General features: G+C 35.2%; 2 protein-coding genes across 5 annotated transcripts; one reads left to right on the top strand and one right to left on the bottom strand.

Annotated features, from left to right (window-relative positions):
- The first annotated feature begins 1,195 nt into the window (after positions 1–1,195).
- LOC123195141 (RRP12-like protein) lies at positions 1,196–10,593 on the top strand. Of its 2 annotated transcripts, none has more exons than XM_044608758.1 (18): positions 1,196–1,781; positions 1,861–2,380; positions 2,459–2,716; positions 2,963–3,054; positions 4,005–4,214; positions 4,285–4,689; positions 5,127–5,305; positions 5,397–5,490; positions 5,593–5,649; positions 6,625–6,759; positions 6,882–6,953; positions 7,248–7,361; positions 7,571–7,732; positions 7,860–7,988; positions 8,464–8,565; positions 8,656–8,735; positions 9,282–9,431; positions 9,755–10,593. In XM_044608758.1, exons 1-18 carry the CDS (start codon positions 1,275–1,277, stop codon positions 10,326–10,328), a joined length of 3,840 nt encoding a protein of 1,279 aa, XP_044464693.1. In that variant the 5' UTR covers positions 1,196–1,274; the 3' UTR covers positions 10,329–10,593. The 2 variants fall into 2 exon arrangements, with proteins under 2 accessions (XP_044464693.1, XP_044464694.1); XM_044608759.1 differs by having other exon boundaries at positions 6,625–6,681.
- Positions 10,594–11,225: 632 nt separating this feature from the next.
- On the bottom strand, positions 11,226–18,407 carry LOC123195142 (3-oxoacyl-[acyl-carrier-protein] synthase II, chloroplastic-like). Of its 3 annotated transcripts, none has more exons than XM_044608761.1 (14): positions 17,728–18,407; positions 16,961–17,166; positions 16,666–16,869; positions 16,206–16,316; positions 16,012–16,107; positions 15,784–15,829; positions 15,611–15,690; positions 15,229–15,297; positions 14,874–14,958; positions 12,580–12,734; positions 12,427–12,507; positions 12,158–12,217; positions 11,864–12,027; positions 11,226–11,711 (listed from the first exon to the last, which is right to left on the bottom strand). In XM_044608761.1, the coding sequence occupies exons 1-13, from the start codon at positions 18,107–18,109 to the stop codon at positions 11,911–11,913; spliced, it is 1,692 nt and encodes a 563-aa protein (XP_044464696.1). In that variant the 5' UTR covers positions 18,110–18,407; the 3' UTR covers positions 11,226–11,711; positions 11,864–11,910. The 3 variants fall into 3 exon arrangements, with proteins under 3 accessions (XP_044464696.1, XP_044464697.1, XP_044464695.1); XM_044608762.1 differs by having other exon boundaries at positions 11,226–11,726; XM_044608760.1 differs by having other exon boundaries at positions 11,226–11,606; positions 17,728–18,406.
- Positions 18,408–20,109: the final 1,702 nt, after the last annotated feature.

The following is a 20,109-nucleotide window of genomic DNA, read 5'->3' on the forward strand; positions in this document are numbered from 1 at the left end:
CTATTTTCCAACCCTTTTTTTCAAATGAGACTTTCTAACCTTCTTCCAGGTTTTGCTAGTAAAATCCATTCAATTTTAGAAAATAACATTAAAAAATAGACAAAATTTTCCTTAATAATTTATTTGAATTTTTAATTAAAAAAATAATTAAAGCAACCTATTTTTATTATATTTAAATGATATTAATCAACATTATATGGATATATAGATATATCCAAGAAAATGTATTTTACCGAAATTGTTTAATTATAAATGGATTAGTCAAATTATAGTGTAATTTGTGTATAGAAATGGTTTATTTTGTCGAAAAATGATAAATTTTTCGTCGGTAAGAAATTTTCAATCTAGGGTTAATTTTTTGAATTTTGATTATTATATTAAAAGTTCTTTTTAATTTAAATTAATTATTAGATGATGAAAAAATGTTTTTGGTTAATTTATTGTTTCATTTGTTAAGTGAAATGATGTGTTTAAACAAATTTCTTATCATCGGGCATGAAACTAGGGCCACGATCGTGCCTACTTAATATTTATCATATCCAATTGTTGTTTATAAAAATTGGGGGGGATAACTGATAGGTGAGGCACCTATTAAGGGCAAATTAATACTCATCACAAGCCCAACAAATGTTTAGGGTTCAATTAAATCAAGGGGCAAAAATGAGTCCGATGCCTACTTGGGGCCAAATGGATAGTTTTCCCTACCCAATTCTTGCTCATTGTTCAATGAAAAAGAGAGGTAAATAGACATATGGGTTGTCTACTCTCGGACAAATGGATATTTATTAGGACATATCTATTAAATTATATGATTTACAAGTCCGACATGACCAGTAACTATGTGGGTTGTGTTATCACAGCTTCTGTCAAAAAAATGGAGCTTAGGTCATGTCATGGGCCAATCCGACCCTATTGACACAAGGATTGTCAATGTTGTTATAGCTTCCATTGTTGCCTTTGTTTGAAGTTTGTGTTGAGTTTCAGTGACAAAGTTGACGACCGCACAAGAAAAACCTTTCAACTTGTCCTTTTATTTAAGTTAATATTTAATTAAAAAAATAAAGCTTGAAAACCTTTGGTTGATGCAAACTAGCCCAACCAAGGTAATCGCTCGGCCCTAAATAATTATGGGCTGGCTCAAACAGAATTTCAATCATTAAGGGCCCTTAAAAGTTAAGAAGACAGATCAACATCAACAAAATCATACTCTGTTTAAACCCTACCTAAAGCTTCTTCCCAAGCTAGGGTTTTCTGCAACAAGGCAGTTAATCGCCATGGACGACACCTTCGAAATAGAAGATGGCTCCACATTCTTTTCAGAAGAAGAGGACTTGTGTGATTCAATCCTCTCCCGTTTATCAAGCTCCACTCAACACGACCACCAGCATCTCTGCACCACAATTGGCGCCATATCCCAAGAACTCAAGGACCATAACCTCCCTTTAACTCCCGTCGCCTACTTTGGTGCCATCTGCTCCTCCCTCGACCTTATCCTTTCCTCTTCCGACCCCGACTCCTCCGCCCACAGCATCGCCTCTCTCACCACCCTTCTCTCTATTGCCGTTACTAAGCTTCCATTGCCAATTATCAAAAAGAAGGGACATTACTTAATCGACCTCGTGGTCCGGGTTATTCGGTTGAACTCTGTCACGCCTGTTGCCACCGCTTCTGGATTGAAAATTTTGTCGCGTTTGTTAATCAGTACAGAGAGGGTCAATTGGTCTGATGTGTCCCAGATGTACGGCATTCTTTTGGGTTTCATCACTGATCCACGCCCTAAGGTGAGATTTTGCTATAATAGTTTAGTCTGTTATGTTAAAAAGTTGCGACTGCAACGAATGTTAATCGTGTTTTTAACAGGTGAGAAGGCAGTCGCAACTGTCCATCCGGGAAATCCTAGCAAGTTTTCAAGGGACTCCTGTATTGTCACCGGCGAGTGAAGCGATAACAAACATGTTTGAGAAGTTTCTTCTGCTGGCTGGTGGATCAAGCACAAGTGCTAATGAAAAGCCGAAAGGAGCCCAGGAGGTTCTTTCTATGCTGGACGCTTTCAAAGAGTTTCTTCCTCTAATGTCGATGAAATATATGACCGCAATCCTCAAGTACTTGAAAACTCTCCTTGAACTTCGCCAGCCACTGGTTACCAGGCGTATAACTGATAATCTTAATGTAATTTGTATCCACCCAACTCTGGAAATTTCGGCTGAAGCTCTTCTGGAGCTGTTATGTTCATTGGCTATATCTGTTACCACAAATGAGATGAATGCGGATGGAATGACATTCACTGCTCGTTTACTGAATGTTGGAATGATAAAGATCTATTCTCTTAATAGGCAAATATGCGTGACTAAACTTCCCATTGTGTTCAATGCCCTCAAAGGTTTTAATGAGTCTAATTGAGTTTCTATGTGTTTTTGTTAAAAATACGAAGATGTGGCTAACTCAAAGTTTTTGGCAGATATTTTAGCATCTGAGCATGAGGAGGCTATATTTGCAGCCACGGAGGCATTTAAAAGTCTAATAAATGCTTGTATTGATGATAGCTTGGTCAACCAGGGATTAGATCAGATAATGAATGCAAACTTGGATATGAGGAAATCTGGACCAACTATAATTGAGAAATTGTGTTCAACTATCGAGAGCCTACTTGATTATCCCTATAGTGCAGTCTGGGACATGTCTTTTCAAATAGTTTCAACGATGTTTGATAAATTAGGTATTGTTTTTGCTCATTCATGCTTTTTCTCTTCTCACTGTATGTTTTTATTCCTACTCTGCTTGGTGAACAAGGAACTAAGATTATAGAATGCTCAAGAAGTTATGTTGACTTCACTGTCTTTTTTTATTGAAAGTAGAAAACTGACAAATTGCAGTATGTTTTTATTTAATGATTTCTGGGTAAAGTGGTCTTTGGCTTTGTTCAAGTTTGATTGTGGAAGTTAACTGAATTTCTAATGTTCAGGCAACAATTCTTCTTATTTTATGAGGGGAACCCTTAAGAACTTGTCGGACATGCACAATTTGCCAGATGAAGATTTCCCTTACAGAAAACAGGTATGGATGTGCTTGTATGTAAAATTGTTCAATATAAATCTTCATGGTGCCTATGGGCATTTGATGTTTTGTCAAATTATTTTATTCCCCAACTTATTAGTGGCCTCAAACCATAAGTTGCATTATCATTATGCCTATATATGTTCTCAATTTTGATGGTATTTGGGTGTGGCTGGCGACTGATCGTTTGGAATAGAATTATTTTTCCATGCAAGAAACCTTAAAACATTGAAACCTCAATAACAAGACTTTAATAGGACCTAGGATTCAGTTTGAATGATTTGCCCTTAAAAAAATTGTAGTAGTGTTAAATACCAAATATTCAAGAGTTGAGGGGGAGAAAATTGGAAAAAAATAAACTTAAGAAAGTATATTACTTTATACATTAATTGAGTAATAAAAAGTGATTAAACAGAAAACAAATCTTTTGAAAAAAGAAAAGCACCCAGCCGAAATTTTCTAGCCAATACCTATTTTGCATATGATGTATTGGGCACATGGTGACAATTTGTATGATTGACATATGCTGCTGTTGTGTATTGGTACTGTTACTCAGTAGTTGATATGTGTGTGGTTGGTTGAATGTTAATACTTGGTTGTTTTCCATAATTGATATGTTCTCAATGTTGGTGGTTGACAATTGTGTTCGGCATTGACCATTATTTAGAAGTACTTATCTTTTTAGAGTTTGTACTGTTTCTACATTAAAGGGAAATACTCTGTAACCCCTCTATTGATACTAGGTCCTTATAGACTATTAGATAAGGTTGTACATCCTATGATAAGAATGAGCTAATTGTCAGCATTTATGCATGACAGTATTAATAGTGCCCTGTACTGTAGTATGGTTGACATTCATTATAATGTGAAAGCATATTATGTATTTCATTGGTATCTTCTCAACATTTCCATTTTTTTAACTAAAGTGTAGATTTATTTCCCAATTTCAGCTGCATGAATGTGTTGGATCAGCTGTTGGTGCAATGGGACCTGAAACATTTTTAGGCCTTCTTCCTCTCAAGTTAGAGGCTAACGACCTTTCAGAGGTAAATGTTTGGCTGTTTCCCATATTGAAGCAGTATATGATTGGTGCTCGTTTGAAATACTTTAAAGAGAACATGTTGCGTATGGCTGGATTGATGAGGCAGAAATCGAAAAAGGTATGAATATTCCTTGCGGTCCTTGTTGCCTTCTTGTTTCTGGCATTTGCTTACGTGTAGCTTTTGGCAGCTTGAATTAGAAGGGCGGGTTCTTGCAGCAAGGAGCACTGATGCTCTTTTCTATTCCGTGTGGTCCTTGTTGCCTTCATTTTGCAACTATCCTCAGGATACTGCTGAAACTTTTAAGGAATTGCTGGAAACTTTATGCACGGCCCTTCGTGATGAACATGGTGTTCGTGGAATAATATGCTCCAGTTTGCAATATCTAGTTCAGCAAAATAAGAACGTCCTTAAAGGAAAAAATGATTTTGTTGGTGTTGAAATAAATAATGCCAGACAGCGAGCAGTGGCCCATTATACCCCCCAGATTGCTGCTGATAACTTGGATGTGCTGAAGTTGTGTGCTCGTGAATTGTTGTCTGTTCTGTCACGTATCTTTTTGGAAACTGAAAAAGATGAGGGAGGTTGTCTGCAGGTACTTTGCTTTCTCAGTGGATTCCATTTTTAGTATTCTTTTTAATACTTCTTGTATAACTTTACTTTTCTATTTTGGGAGAAGTTTTTGTTGGGAATGTTCTTTAGAAGTTGACTATCCACATCTTAAAATCTTAGAACCATAAGTCAGTTACTGGATGTGAACCTACGATTTATATGAGCTGATGTTCTTCTTTATCATTGTTCTTTGATATTTTTAAACCACTATTTGCCAGAACCTTGAAAACTGCTACACATTAGTTATTATATCTTAGGCTCAGAATTAGTACTGAAGATGCTGATTGGGCATCAAAACTCAAACTATAATTCAAGTAATCTACACTGAACAAAGTCATCAACTGATTCAAATCTGTAATAGTTTCAATTGTGTTTGTGTGAGCTCTAATGAGTTCATAATGATTTTTATGCCATTAACAGTCCACGATTGGCGAATTTGCCTCCATAGCAGATAAACAAGTAGTTGCAAGGTTATTTAAAAGGACAATGCAGGGGCTTTTGGAGGCCACCCAAGAGGTTGGGAAAGCAAAAAGTTCTAGAAATTCTAATTCTATGCAGATTGATGATTCATCAAATAAAAGCTCGCCATCTCATGCGAGGTAATATAATGGTTCCTTGGAACCAATATATATGTATATATATATGGATTGTGCAGCATTTGACTGTCATTACTCCTGATCTTAACTGCAGGGCCCGACTATTTGACCTGGCAGTTTCACTTTTGCCTGGCCTGAATGCTAAAGAGATTGATGTTCTATTCATTGCTGTGAAAGCTGCGCTAGAGGTCAGTGATTCAACATTGTTGCATATTGGAAAACATCCAATATTTGTTTTACATTGTAGATGTGTGACTATTACTTACAGAGAGCTTCTTCTTGAACTGCAGGATGATGAAGGTTTGATCCAAAAGAAGGCATACAAAGTGCTTTCAGTCATTCTTAGGGTATATCTTCTATCATTGTGGAAGTTTATGAATTATATCTTTCAATTATGTCAGTGCTTCGTAATTATGTGTATTTATGTCCATATATGGTGACTAATATAAATTATATAATACATGCTTTTTTTTCTGTATGTGATATCAATATTTTAGTAGTTGATTCATTATGATATGATAGTGGGTCTTATCACATACACACTCAAGAGAAAGGGTAGGCAACATGGTGGATAATTAGGAATTTTCAAGGGGAAAGGTGGGTGCTGGGAAAATGCATGGGTACAATGTGTTAGTTGTTCTATAGGATCCTTGACCTGACCTTGGTCAATACTTCAGAAATTAACTAAAATTTTGTTATTATTTTGAAAACATCTGGACACAGGCACAAACACTCTTGCCCTAGGAAGCTCCAAACTGCCACCATCATATTTGATATCTAAGATTTTTATTCTAGTCATTTCTCCATTATGTCCCCTTGCTTCCTTGGACACCAAACACAGAAATCACCAAAATCAAGGTCACAGACAACAGTTTGATAATCATGATGTAATTGCTGATTGTATTGTCTCCTTTGATGATACCTATGCTGTCTGTAGTAACCTGCTTATCACTGTTGAATCCTGCAGCTGTGTGATCTGGTACATTGTAGTTCATCCTCATCTTCAGTATCATCTCTATGATATTGATGAATTCACCACTAGAACAGAAAGGTTTTGGCAGGATTTTTGGTTGGGGGGTGTTGGGCAGGGGATGGGTTTATGTATTTTTAGCCAATATGGGTATGTGGCGGGTTGGGTGAGTATTTTCCCCTGGGGGAATGGGAAGAAAATCTGTCCATTCCTACTTGTTACCATTCGTAATACATATTGATTTTATGGAAGAGAAATTGAGTATGGTTGCTTGGCATCTCATTGTGAGACTGTACCTTTATTTTTTGTTCATTGCTCTGATTGGTGTTTTTTTTGGTATTTGTGTGGCTAGAAATGTGATGGTTTTCTTTCGTCAAAGCTTGAGGAATTGCTTGGACATATGATTGAGGTGTTGCCTTCTTGCCATTTTTCTGCCAAGCGACAGAGACTTGACTGTTTGTACCATATCATAGTTCATGTGACCAAGGTCATTTGAGATAAAGCTTTTTTCCTTTTTCTTTAAGCTTATGATGGTCAAGGGTTGAAGTCAATTTTCCTATTTGATGAGCAGACCTTCAAATCTTGAATAGCTTAAATTTCTCTCTACAGGACAATTTTGAGCAGAGGAGACGTGACATCCTTGGTTCTTTTCTGACTGAAATAATACTTGCTCTAAAGGAGGTACAAAGCTTAACTACTGGAATACTTGGTTAGACAAGTATTATTTTTTTTTTTTTTTTTTTTTTGTGTATGTGTTTATTATTTGGTGGTCTGTGATTGATCGTTATGTTAATTTGGTTACTTGTTAATTTAATTGATTTATACTTGCTTTACTTTTTGGTTATCATACTGAAAACAAAGATGGGGACAAATATAATACACACTTTATTTTCTTTCATTTTTATGTGTATCTGTCCGTTATGAACTGGACAAAAGCACTGTGCTAATATATCATTTTGATTCATTTTCTTGCAGGCTAATAAGAAAACAAGAAATAGAGCTTATGATGTACTTGTCCAAATTGGTCATGCTTTTGGGGATGAAGAGAATGGTGGAGGGAAGGAAAACTTGTATCAATTTTTTAACATGGTAATGGGTCTAAAATATTTTATTTGAAGCTCTATGCTTTAGCTATTGTAAATTGTAAATTTTAGCAAAATTCTTCAGGTCATGAGGGGAATTGTGTTTGTTTTTTTCCTTGCCCGAAATGCCACCAGTCATTTTGAATTTGTTTCATGTGGGTAATGTTTTATTATCATCATTAATATTTCAGAGCTTATGTTTATTTATTGTTGCAGGTAGCTGGGGGGCTGGCCGGAGAAACTCCTTACATGATCAGTGCCGCCGTGAAAGGCTTAGCTCGCTTATCTTATGAGTTTTCTGATCTTGTTTCTAATGCATATAAGTTACTTCCTAGCACGTTTCTCCTTCTCCAAAGGAAGAACAGAGAAATCATTAAAGTTTGTTCCTTCTTCTTTGAAGATGTTGACTGTCTTCATTTTTTTTTTTGGGGGTGAACTGCATAATGCATGTTTACTCTTATCTCTTTCAGTATTCTTATCTGTAGTCAGCTACTTATTAATGCAGGCCAATTTAGGTTTTCTGAAAGTATTGGTGGCTAAATCACCCGCTGAAGGGCTGCAAATACACTTGAGAAGCATGGTGGAGGGCTTGCTCAAGTGGCAAAATGACACCAAAAATCACTTCAAGGCCAAGGTTTGTTTCTCCTTTCTTTCTGCTTCTTAACCCATGGATTTTGGTGTCAAAGTTTAGTCCATATCATAGAAGCATTCTATATGATGTTGTGCTGAATTTACTTAACAATTGAATCTGATCATGTGCTTTCATCAACTTGCTAAATTCTTGTTACCAGTGCTATTTTGCCATGTATGTGATATATTGTTTCCTCAAAGTTGCTTTTGGCTTTATCTGTATAGATACATCACTGCAGACATTACACCGGCTGGGATGTTTATTGTGTCTCAGTACCCATATTAAGTAGAATTGCATATGAGGGTCTCTTTTTCTGTTGGAAATTATAGTTGGAGTATGATGTTTAATACAGCTTATACTGAATAGCACGCACGTGTTTCACTGACATTGTGACATTTGTTACTGAATAGCTGTCTCTGTCTGAAGTAGAACCAAATTTATTTTTCTTATCTGTCACTAACTATTGAATTGTTTCCAGGTTAAGCTTCTTCTGGAAATGCTTGTGAAGAAATGTGGGGTTGATGCTGTTAAGGCTGTAATGCCAGAAGAACATATGAGACTCCTTACTAATATAAGAAAGGTTTGTCAAATTAAAATGTGCTTCTTTAGGATGCAATTTGATATGGCCTCAGTTCTTATGTATATATGTCATTCAATTTTGTTGCCACAGATGAAAGAGCGGAAAGAGAGAAAAAATGCAGTTAACACTGAGGAAACCAGATCTCACTTTTCTAAAGCAACTACTTCAAGGTTTGAGTTTCTCTCATTAGGATTTTGGAATATGCATGTAGAAATTCTTTGTAAATTATACATTTGTGTTTTTATTTGCCTTTAGTTCTTATATTAATTTCATGTTGTATCACTATCTAAGAGCCATTCCCAACTGCATTAGGCTTTTAGTTTTATTTGATAGTGTCATGTGCCTGGCACAGCCACTGTACTATGGTGCTTTGAGCAATATGTTTGTTCCCAGGAGGTATATGCTTTTTAGCTATGACAAGTAATCTGTGTGTTAGAAAAAGTGACCTCTTCTCTTGGTTTTGTGATCGTTAATTTGCCAGCTAAAAAGCTTGAGCCTTGTATCATAAAAAAATAAAAGGTGGGAAACTGCCCTCTCTCTGCTGTGCAACTTATTTGAACTAATTGTTCTTTAAATGTGATTAGTTATTGATGTCACTATGCAAGAGCCCATGTCATTGAAATTCATATGCAAGCCTGTTGACATACCTTATTTTTTTGTGAAGATTATTATAATCTGCACATTGTTCTCGGTTTTTATTGTTTGATTGAAATCAGGCTCAGCCGATGGAATCATACAAAAATATTTTCTGATTTTGGTGATGAAGACTCTGAGAATAGTGATGGAGAATACATGGATACAGAGACAGTTTGTGGTCAACGGAGCAGGGCTTTCTCACAGCTAAAATCCAAAGCATCATCATTACGGTCAGTTAACTAACATATTCATTTATGTATTCATGATTGGGTGGAATGCATGCACTTCATAAATGCCACTACATGATTTGTTCAGTTAAATCAGTTAGTAAGGGCCAAAAAGTTCAAAAGAAAAAAGGGTGGATGTGTAATTTTATGGTGCTTAATGTTGAGAGAGTAGCAAATTTAATAGGAGCATTTATGTGTCCTGGCCAAACTGAGGGTTCTGTGCACTCAATTTTATCAAGAGTATAGCTTGACTTCATAGTACCTATGCATTTATATTTTCATCCAATTAACTGTGGCTGATATGCAATTATATTTAATTCATCCAGGGTCCATAAAAAACGTAAAGCAGACAAGAGCTTACCAGAAGATTTGTTTAACCAGTTAGAAGATGAGCCACTTGACTTGCTTGATCGGCAGAAAATAAGGTCAGCTCTTAGATCATCTGAGCATTCCAAGAGGAAGGCAGAATCAGATGATGAGGTGGAGATAGACTCTGAGGGCCGCCTGGTAATTCATGAGGGAGAAAAACCAAAGAAGGTATTGCATTCAGACCCCGATGCAGATGGAAGGAGTGAAACAGCCAGTATTATGTCCATGAATTCCACAAGGAAAAACCAAAAGCGTAGGAAAACATCTGAGTCTGGATGGGCGTACACTGGGAGTGAGTATGCTAGCAAAAAGGCAACCGGGGATGTGAAGAGGAAGGGAAAGCTTGAACCGTATGCTTATTGGCCTCTTGATCGCAAAATGATGAGCCGTAGACCAGAGCATCGCGCAGCTGCTAGGAAAGGTATGGTTAGTGTTGTAAATATGGCCAAAAAACTTGAAGGGAAGAGTGTGTCAAGTGCACTTTCATCCAAGCCCACAAGAAAGAAAGGCAGCAAGAAAAAAAGCAGGTAGAAGGCTGCAAACACTGATGAATTGTTTGGGAGACGAGTGATCCCGGCCGTGAAAATTTTTGTTAAAGAATCATATAAAGTTATAGGCGTTGGGTTCTTTTTTAAGTTCATGCATCAGGTAGTACGATGTTGTGTACATAATTAAAAAGTGAGGCAAAGCTATTCTTGAAAAAAATTTTGCTGTTTTAATGTTCAATTGATCTCATTTGAATATCTAGGAATGGTATGTTCTGGTTTATGTAATAAAGCGTTAAAGATCGTGGTGATGTCTGTTTGGCAAACACATCAGATTAGGCGGTCAAAATGGGCCAAGTTAATACATAGCATTAGGAGAATTGCCTTTTCTTTTAAATTTGGCAGCTATTGTCATTTTGCTTGTTCGTCATTTCATTATTATATATAAAGTGTGGTTGTACAAATTTTACAATATAATATATATCATTTTATGATATGATATGATATATATAAAAACTAATGCATATTATAAGATATAATAAATTAAGATAATATAATAAATATATTATAAGATTTGATATGTATTATATAATATTATGTATATTATTAATATGTATAGATATATATTTTTAAAGAAAATGAGATTATAGTGTGTATATTAGAATTTTTAAAATTTTTAAGAGTTTTTTTTTTTTTAAATGATGAATTATTAATCAATTTTTTATTATTTTATTAATATTTAATTATTTTGTTTTTCAAAAAAGTAATGTATAATATTATATATAATATTATAAATTCGGTTTTTAATGATTATTATAATATAAATATCATATGTGAAAGTAGATTTATTGTTTTATAAAACGAAGACAGGAAAGATTCATTCTCATTTGTAGGCTGAGACTGGGATATATTTCCTCTCAATTATCAGTTTCAAATACACGAGTGAACGAGAAACAAACTGGCTGGCATGCAATAGAGCGGTTAGCCTAGAAACTGCTAACTTAAAATTCGTTACAACTGTGTATCAAGACAATTTGATCAGCCACCTACTTCTACACAAAAACAAGAAATTGACTGCATGTAGTGGTTTTTTTTGGTTCAGTGGCTCACATTAACTAAAAAAGGCCCCACTTTGGCAATTTATGAGAAAAAGAAAACAGTATAAGCTAATTCCACATAACCTCTTCCTGATCTTGGAGCATTGTCCTTAATCTTTGAGATATTCATCCGTCTTTCTGTGAAGCTACTGCACTGTCCAAGCAATAAGTTTTTAAGTCCACATGCGCTTGACTAAAACATATACCCACATTTCTTCCTGGGTACTCTGCAACATGTAGTCAAGCCCTATCATCAGTATCCATCTGAACAAGAACACTAAACCATAAAGTGCACCATTCTATTTCTCTACATCTAAGTTGTGCTTCTTTCCCTGATGCAAATTAAGCTGTATATCTCGTGAGTGGCCTAAATATGATGAAATAGAAGAATAACAAAATGTGCAAAAAAGATTTAAGAATATGTGATATTACAATTTTTTTTTTTTCTACGCAATGCCCATTTCTAAGGGAAGCAATGACATACCTTTGTCATGATACAGCTACAGTTGGAGTAGCAACACAAGATTTAATTCACTTGTAGGGCACAAAAATGATAGATGAGTTGTGGCCACCAAATCCAAATGAGTTAGACAATGCTGCCTTAACCTCTAATCTCTCTTTCATCGGGCCAACTAGCACTCTCATATCCTGGATTGGTGGGATTACGTTAAGAGTGAACGATAACAAAAGCTCAAAAGGGGAATGTCTTTTAGAAAATTAAAAACAATAATTATATATTTACAAAAAAAAAAAAAGTAGACATATAAGAGCAACATACCACTTCTTCGTCTGGGTTTTCGAGGTTGATATTTGGATGTACCCACCCAGTCCTTATAGCCTGTAAGAGAAACACTAGACTTAGTGAAGACTCGGAACAAAACAAAAAGTGGAAAAAAAAAAAGAAGCACCATTATTATGTTTGCCTTTGGTGGTAAAATGACATAAACAAAAACTCAAAAGAAAAAAAAAACAATCAAAACTTCCTCTTAAAGAAGAGAATATTGAGTTACACACGCACACACATTGCTTTTTCCCTTGAGTGTTTACCTGCACAGCTGCGATGGCTTCCACAGCACCGGCTCCTCCCATTAAGTGGCCAATCATTGATTTTGTCGAGTTCACCCTCAACTGTCCAAATTGGAGACCTTATTGACATCACCACAGAATAATACAGAAGAAAATACAATGATCTAAAATTACCTCAGGATTCTGGCCAAAACAATGCATGAGAGCTTGATATTCTTTAAGATCCCCAGCTGGTGTGGATGTAGCATGTGCATTTATGTAATTCACATCTTCCCTAGGCACCCCAGATTGAGCTAAGGCTTTTTCTATGCAGAGAATTACACCAGCCCCTGATGTATGATGGTAAAGAATATTAGTTTAAGCTTTACCCATATTGACCATGCATTGTTCTGTTCTTGAAAGCTCAAGCTTGATTCATGCCAAAAATAACAATTTAAATACATTGAACCAAACTCGAACAAGCTCCTGCTTGGCTCATTCCATTACGGGATAGGCGGCTAATACCAATCTTATAACTGAAGTAGTTTTCATTAACAGTCCATGTATCTTTGCCAATTGACCAATTGCGTAGATCCAAAAAAAAAAAACCACTTCCTCATGCTCAGAAAATTCTTTTGGACTTCTGATAAAGTAGTGTGGGCTGAAAGGACCTTGTCATATAATGAGGAAGAAATGGACTCTAGAGATACCACTAATGGAATAGGGGAATAAAATTGCATTACCTTTTATAGAAATACATATTCACTCAAGCGGACGGGGCAGCAACTCACAGCTCATATATGAAAGGTAAACTTGTTTACAGTGCCATAAAAATTCACTCAGAAACAAGATAAGCAAAGTTGAGGTGCTTCAAGTCTAAGAGCAAATCCTTCATTAAGAACTCATGATCATTGCAACAGGTGATGGACTTGACAAGTCAAAGACCGAGACAAAATGCATTTCAATAGTGAATTTAAGTTTCAAATATATTGCATTATATTCGTCCAACAATTATTGAGGTATCATAGAAATTCCACAAAACAGGAAATAATTAAGGAATAGGACTTTGAAAAAAATAAAGACTGGTAACTGTTTCATTAGGAAGAGATAAATTTTGGCAAAAGGAGCTGTTTGTATGGCTAACCTGGTAAATTACGACTCAACTTATAAGCATTAGACTGATTAGAATTCCTAATAATTCTTTAGTAATGCCATTATACAAGACAGAAAATCATAAAGCTCCATACCAACTATTTGTAGAATTGTATGCTTATTTACACAAGGGGAATTGCACAGTCATACTCAACATTGTAGCTAAGTGAAATGTAGAAAAAGAAGAAAATTTTTCATAAAGCAGGACACATCAGAGGGGCAGGCTGCAAACTAATCCAAAAATGTACTCTAAATTATTTGTAACATTTCATAATAAGAAAACTCTACCAAATAGAAGCTACTTAACAAAAAGCACAAAAATGTAGGAAATTGAAATTCAAACAACTGATCAGTCAAATAAGAACAAGAAAACAAAACACTGCCTTTTTGAATAGGAACATCCCAACCAATATTGCATTTACAATAGCTAATTTGTGACAAGATATATTCTCTTTCTAAATGTTGTCAAGAGATTGAAATTTAGATTGGATTCAAGCTGAACTTGTTCGAACTCAACTTGAACTCGAACGCAAGTTTGAGCTCGAGTTAGAGAATTCAATATTTTCGAGCTCAAGCTTTAGGAATGTTCACCTCGTCAAACCTATGAACTTGAAAAATTCAATACAAAATGACATTGTTTTAAGCAATGTGCATTAAAACGACATTATTTTAGTATCAAGTCAAGCTTAAAACTCAATTCGAGCTCGGCTCGGCTCGAATCTAGCCTTCATTGAAATATTCTACTCAATTAAGTAACATGGACAAAAGGCATCGGATAGAAATTCAAGGCACCCAAAAGTATTATATAAGAGGCAATATCACATTACCTAGGACCTAAAATCCAAGTGATAAACTAAATTATAATAACACCTCTCAAAGGATAGCTGGAATAGAAATCGTAATCCATTCCAGCCTCTAGGCATTGCCAGGTTTTTTTAAATCCTTGGCCTCTTATGCAAAAAACAAAAAAGGTTAAAAAAGATGGAAAGATGGCCTTGGCAGATGGCCGCCTTCCTCATAGTTCCATCAGGAAAAACCTGGAAAGTTATAGATAGCAGACTCAATGGAGCAAGATAGTGAGCTACCATAATATCTAGATGGCAAACAGAACCCAGGCATTGAGTGCGACAAGCAAGTGCCTTTACACCTGTCCAGCTGCCTCAATGGCATGGATGTCCATATTAACAGGACTTCCCTAGCATACGTTATCCTTTATTTTTCTTATGCATACAAATTACATAATTTTGAGACCTATTTTCCTTATAATTGGATTGAAAAGTTCACAGCTACACAATGGTTTCATCTGCATAGAAATTAATGTTAAAAATGGCACATACCATCAGGGCGTGGCTCAGTTATATGATAAGCATCACAGGTGAAGCTTCCACCAACAAATTCTGCATAAATATTTGCACCTCTTTTCTGCAAATTACACCAGTAGAACAAAAAAAAAAATCAGCACCATACGTTTAGCAGGCTAGAACAGTAAAAGACTGAGTCACAGAAGCTAGAAAAGAAGCAACCAAGGACAAGGAAAGTAATCTGATGATTAAGTAAGAATGACAAGGACAAGGTAAATGGGATTAATACTGGACCAAGAAAAAAGATTACACAATTTAACTGTAGATGTAGCCCTACTTTGAGATGATAGAGAAGAAAAAAAATGTGCACAGACACCGGTAGACTGTGTACCTTGGCATGCTCTGCTTCTTCTAAAAGCAGAACACCACATCCTTCCCCCATGACAAATCCATCACGATTCTGTTGAAATAAAAAATCCATAGCTTCAGATAAATAACAAATATGAGTATACCAATGAAGTTACCAGTACAGTTTAAAATCTGGATAGTGTACTTGATTAACTACCTTTGATGAAAACAGTCACAAAAATCAATGAATTAATCACTGTCAAAGTTCTTTTTACCCCATAAACACTCACTTTCAGACCAGAGAGTCTTAGTCAGGCTTTGAGGAGATTTACAACATATAATATATATTAATAATTTGAAATATATTTTTCTCAGAACAAAGTTCCAATTAAAGCATAAAGGCATAACAATTCAAGTAACATTACAGTATCCCAAGGGCGTGAAGCTTTGGAAGGATCTTCATTCCTCTGTGAGAGTGCTCTGCAGGCCACAAAACCTCCCAAGCCTGCATCAAAAATATTAAATACAAATAGGCTGAATTCTTGCCAAACCAAATTGATACATGATGAGGTGACTGTAACACAGGAAAGGAACATACCAGGGGGTATAATAGCCGCATCTGAGCCACCACAAAGCATTAGATCCTGCAAATTCTTAAACGTTTCAGAGAAACCACCATAAAACCAATGAATTGTTACAAAAGTTGGCTTCAAAAAAAAAATTACTGATATGAAACATGCAGAATAAATTTTTAAGATTTAAGAGACCCCAAAATGTCCAGTGATGAAAAAGAAGAGAATAAGTATTGAAACCCAAGAAAACTTACTGCTTCGCCTCTAATGATATGGTTTGCAGCATTCAATATACAGAAGTTGCTCGTAGCACAAGCAGTAGATATTGAATAGTTTGGCCCCATCCATCCCTGAGTAAAAAAGTGGTTAAAAGGTAAATTTAAAATTCATCAGCCACCCAGGTGCATCTTGAACTTTAATATTGCAGAAATATTAAAATTGAGCTGACCAGATCCATGGCAAGTATAGCAGAACCCATATTTGTAGTTGCAAAAGGCACACAGAAAGGATTCATCTTCTTGTATGAGATCCTCAAAGCTTCAAGTGCATCCCAAAAGACCTATTCAAAGTACAAATTAGCCAAAGAAGAAACAAGTTAATAAATGAATGCAGCACTGCAGACTGAATCAAATCCTATCTGCAGGTCAAGCATCTCTCATGCAATGTTGTCTGGGTCACTGTTTCTTGCTGAAATAAATTCTGGGGGGGGGGTGGTTCTATAGTATTATGAAGTTGACTTGTGAAACTGGCTGGCTTTCACAAGAGAGAGAAAAAAATTATTTAAAGCGTGCAGGTAGATCAGTGCTTCTCCTTGGATTGTGAATTCTATTGTAATGGAAAAATTTTACAAAATTTCAAGGTTGTATTCAACATATTCATAGAATACTACAAAATGAGCACAACAATACCTTCATGCCTCCCATAGCTGAGCCAATTAAAACACCACATTTAGCCTTATCTAATTCATCCATGACATCTTCAGAAATTCCACCATCTACCAGAGCTTTCTTGCCAGCAGTAAGCATGTAAAGCATGAATTTATCCATCCTCTTGGAAAGTTTAGGAGCCACCCATCCATCAGTTGAGAAAGATTTGATCTCTCCAGCAATTTTCTGGGAAAGGAGAAAAGAGGAAAAATCGTTGCTTCAAACAAATTCTGGATCCAGCAACAAAAACAAAATCGAGACCTCAATTAACATTTACCGTTGGATAATTGGTGCAGTCAAATGTCTCGATCATACTTATACCACTGTTACCCTCAAGCAAATTATTGTAGAAGACATCTGGATCATGACCCAGTGGTGACACCACACCCATCCCTGTGACAACCACTCGCCTTTGCTTTGTATGAGGCTTCTTCTTCATTGTGACTTCTTCAGCAGGTTGCACCGCTACAGACATTGCTTCCCCTAAATTGTTAATAAATTTAAAACATTTGGGTGTGCACATATTGTCAGTAACTAACTGTAAAATCATTTGGATGGAAATATTGTTCTGCATCTCCACAACTTGACAATTCAAAAAATTAAGAAACTGCAGAGTTACATGCCAAAGTTGTATGAGTAATTTATCATATGAGTAAGCCTCCACATCAATAGCAACACAATTAATGCTAACAAAAACGCAGAAACAACATTAACAGATAACAACAGCCCATAATAACACCACCTAAGATAATCAAGATCAAACCAGCCACCATAAGGGTTTATACTAGACCTTACTTATATATTCAGCAAAGCCATAAACTCGATTAATGCATGCACCTGCGTGGCCTTAAATTTAATTGAGTTGAAGATGGTTTTAAAATTAATTACAAAACAAAAGCCCCACTGCAAAATCAAGTTGTTATACATTTCTTAAGTCTTAACCTAGCAAGTACAACTTCAATTCAATCATAAATTGGGAAACGCAGAAGCATCTAGACTGAACGAATGAGTTTATAGAAGTAAGAAGTAGGTTGAACAAATTACCCGAACGGGAACGGGTACGGGCGAGTCTCCTTTGGCTGCGATTGAGAGTAACAGAGTTGGATCCAAAAAATGAAGAAAAGGCATTATCAGGGAATAAAGGAAGAGAAGAGAGGGCGGATTTAGAGGAGTAGTATTCATTGCAAGGCTCAAGAGAAGTAATTAGACCCTGAATGCTGGATCCACAAAACGACGAAATACGATTGAATCCAGCAGCACCACTGCATTTCGATAAAACTTTTCTCCTTCGACCGAGCCTCCTGTCGCCGGAAGGATGAGGAAGAAGAAGGGTGGGTTGATGTGGGTCCTTCTGGCAAGTGAACGACATGCAAGCCGCCACCAGCCACGTGCAGAGAGGAGATGTGAAAGAAGCCGATGACGCCATTATTGCAAATAAGAGAGAAGAAACAAATCTGGACTATAGAAAAATGATTGGATTAATATATAGATAATTGAAAAAGACAGTGAAATGAAGGAAGTTCAAGGGCTTAAGGTAGTGGTCGATAACTTCTATACAACCAGTGAAGAAGTGGGTGGTTTTAGTTTGGTGTCCTGTATATAGATTTAAGCAAGAGAGTGGCTTAGCTCAGTCTCTCAGGCGTCTCTGTGATTGAATGGGATTGAAGATTGATTACCAAAGCCCAACAACAGCCTCTCCCTCTTTCTCTCTCTATCTCTACTGTGTCGTTCAGTGTATATTATTATTATTATTATTATTATTATGTGTGTATTTCTGTCTCTTTCTTATATAAAAATAAAACATTTTTTCAATTTTAATTGCACTAGGATTCTTTTTCTATTTTTTTTATTCTCACCAAGTAATCAAAAAGATTTTGAAATTAATGTGATTCATACTTCCCTTTGAATAGACCATTTTGCCCATTCTCTTTTTTTTGTTTTCCATAACCAGAAATCCACCTTTATTTGTTAAACAGATGAATCAGAGTACAGTGACTAGACTCACAATCACTACACCAAATAAATCAAAATTTTATAAACATGACAAAGACTTAAACTCAGACTTTCATCTTGAAAGTTTAATACTCTATCAGATTATCCATTCTCCTTACCACCACCATAAGACTTAAAATGTGTGTTCGTGTTGTGGTTATTGATAAAATGGCCAAAATTAGGGGTGTATGTAAAATCAATAAAACTATAAGCATAAAGTACAAATTTGTACACAAATAATGATATATCACTGTGTAATTGAATAATTTTAAATTAGAGATAAAATAACACTCAATTATATAATAACATATCATTATTTATATTTATTATTTGTACACATAATATTATTATGTAAAATTTATCAATTTTTTAAGGGTTATATAGATATAACAAAACCCAAAATTAAATAACAAAATACCATTACAGTTTCTTATATGAACTGTTTTATACCAACCAACATCACAAATAAATCCTACCAACTTTGAAAATTCTCATTTTCACACTTATTCAAACTCCCAATTTGTGATTTTGAAATCGAGGAAGTTAGTTATATTTAGGTATTTACACACACATTAATTCAAAATTTTAATTTATTTAATTATTGTACACTGTTTTTTTGGTGCATTGCTTATATAAATCCCACCAACATCACAAATACAATGTATGTATATATGTATGTATGTATGTATGTATGCATACATCTTAAAACAACCAAGCATTTACACTAAATAATTCAACATGCTCAAAATAAGATTCCATAATATTAAAGAAACATAAGCATATCGACATCAATAACCAAATCTCCTTCTTGTTTGGATTTTCACGATGCATTTATTGAAAGATCCTTCAAATCTTGAATCTCCCTTCTTGATTACTCTTTGGAGGTTCGAAATAATGAAATAAATTTAGGTTTATGGTTTTCATACGTTTGGGATGATATTTGATTGTGTGACTCATGGTTCATTTTATAGAATTTCAATTAGATTACTATTAAATCGGACATTCAAATCTTTCAAACAATTATTCATCATTTAAATTGTTTATTGATATGACATTATCTAAATTGTTCACCTGTTAAATATTGAACGGGTGTTCAATCTTGTGGAACGATTGTTCATCCTTTCATTATATAATTTTAACTTAAATATAATTTCTTGTGAACCACATTTATATCATACTTAATTAAATCATATATAATGTAAAATTACTAAAATAACCTTGATACACAAGTATAAATATTACTCATATCAAGATCGTAGATGATAAAGTTGTTGATTGTCTTTTTCAGTAGTTAAAATAATTAATTCCAATTTATGTAACAAATACCCCTAAATCAATAAAGGTGTATCTCTTTAAACCACCAATATTGATACTCAACAACAACATAATGGTGTAGTTTAGGATGATGGTTTACAAAGGTTGCACATTTCAAGT

The sequence above is a fragment of the Mangifera indica genome, chromosome 13 (assembly GCF_011075055.1).
Source record: "Mangifera indica cultivar Alphonso chromosome 13, CATAS_Mindica_2.1, whole genome shotgun sequence".
NCBI lineage: Eukaryota > Viridiplantae > Streptophyta > Magnoliopsida > Sapindales > Anacardiaceae > Mangifera > Mangifera indica.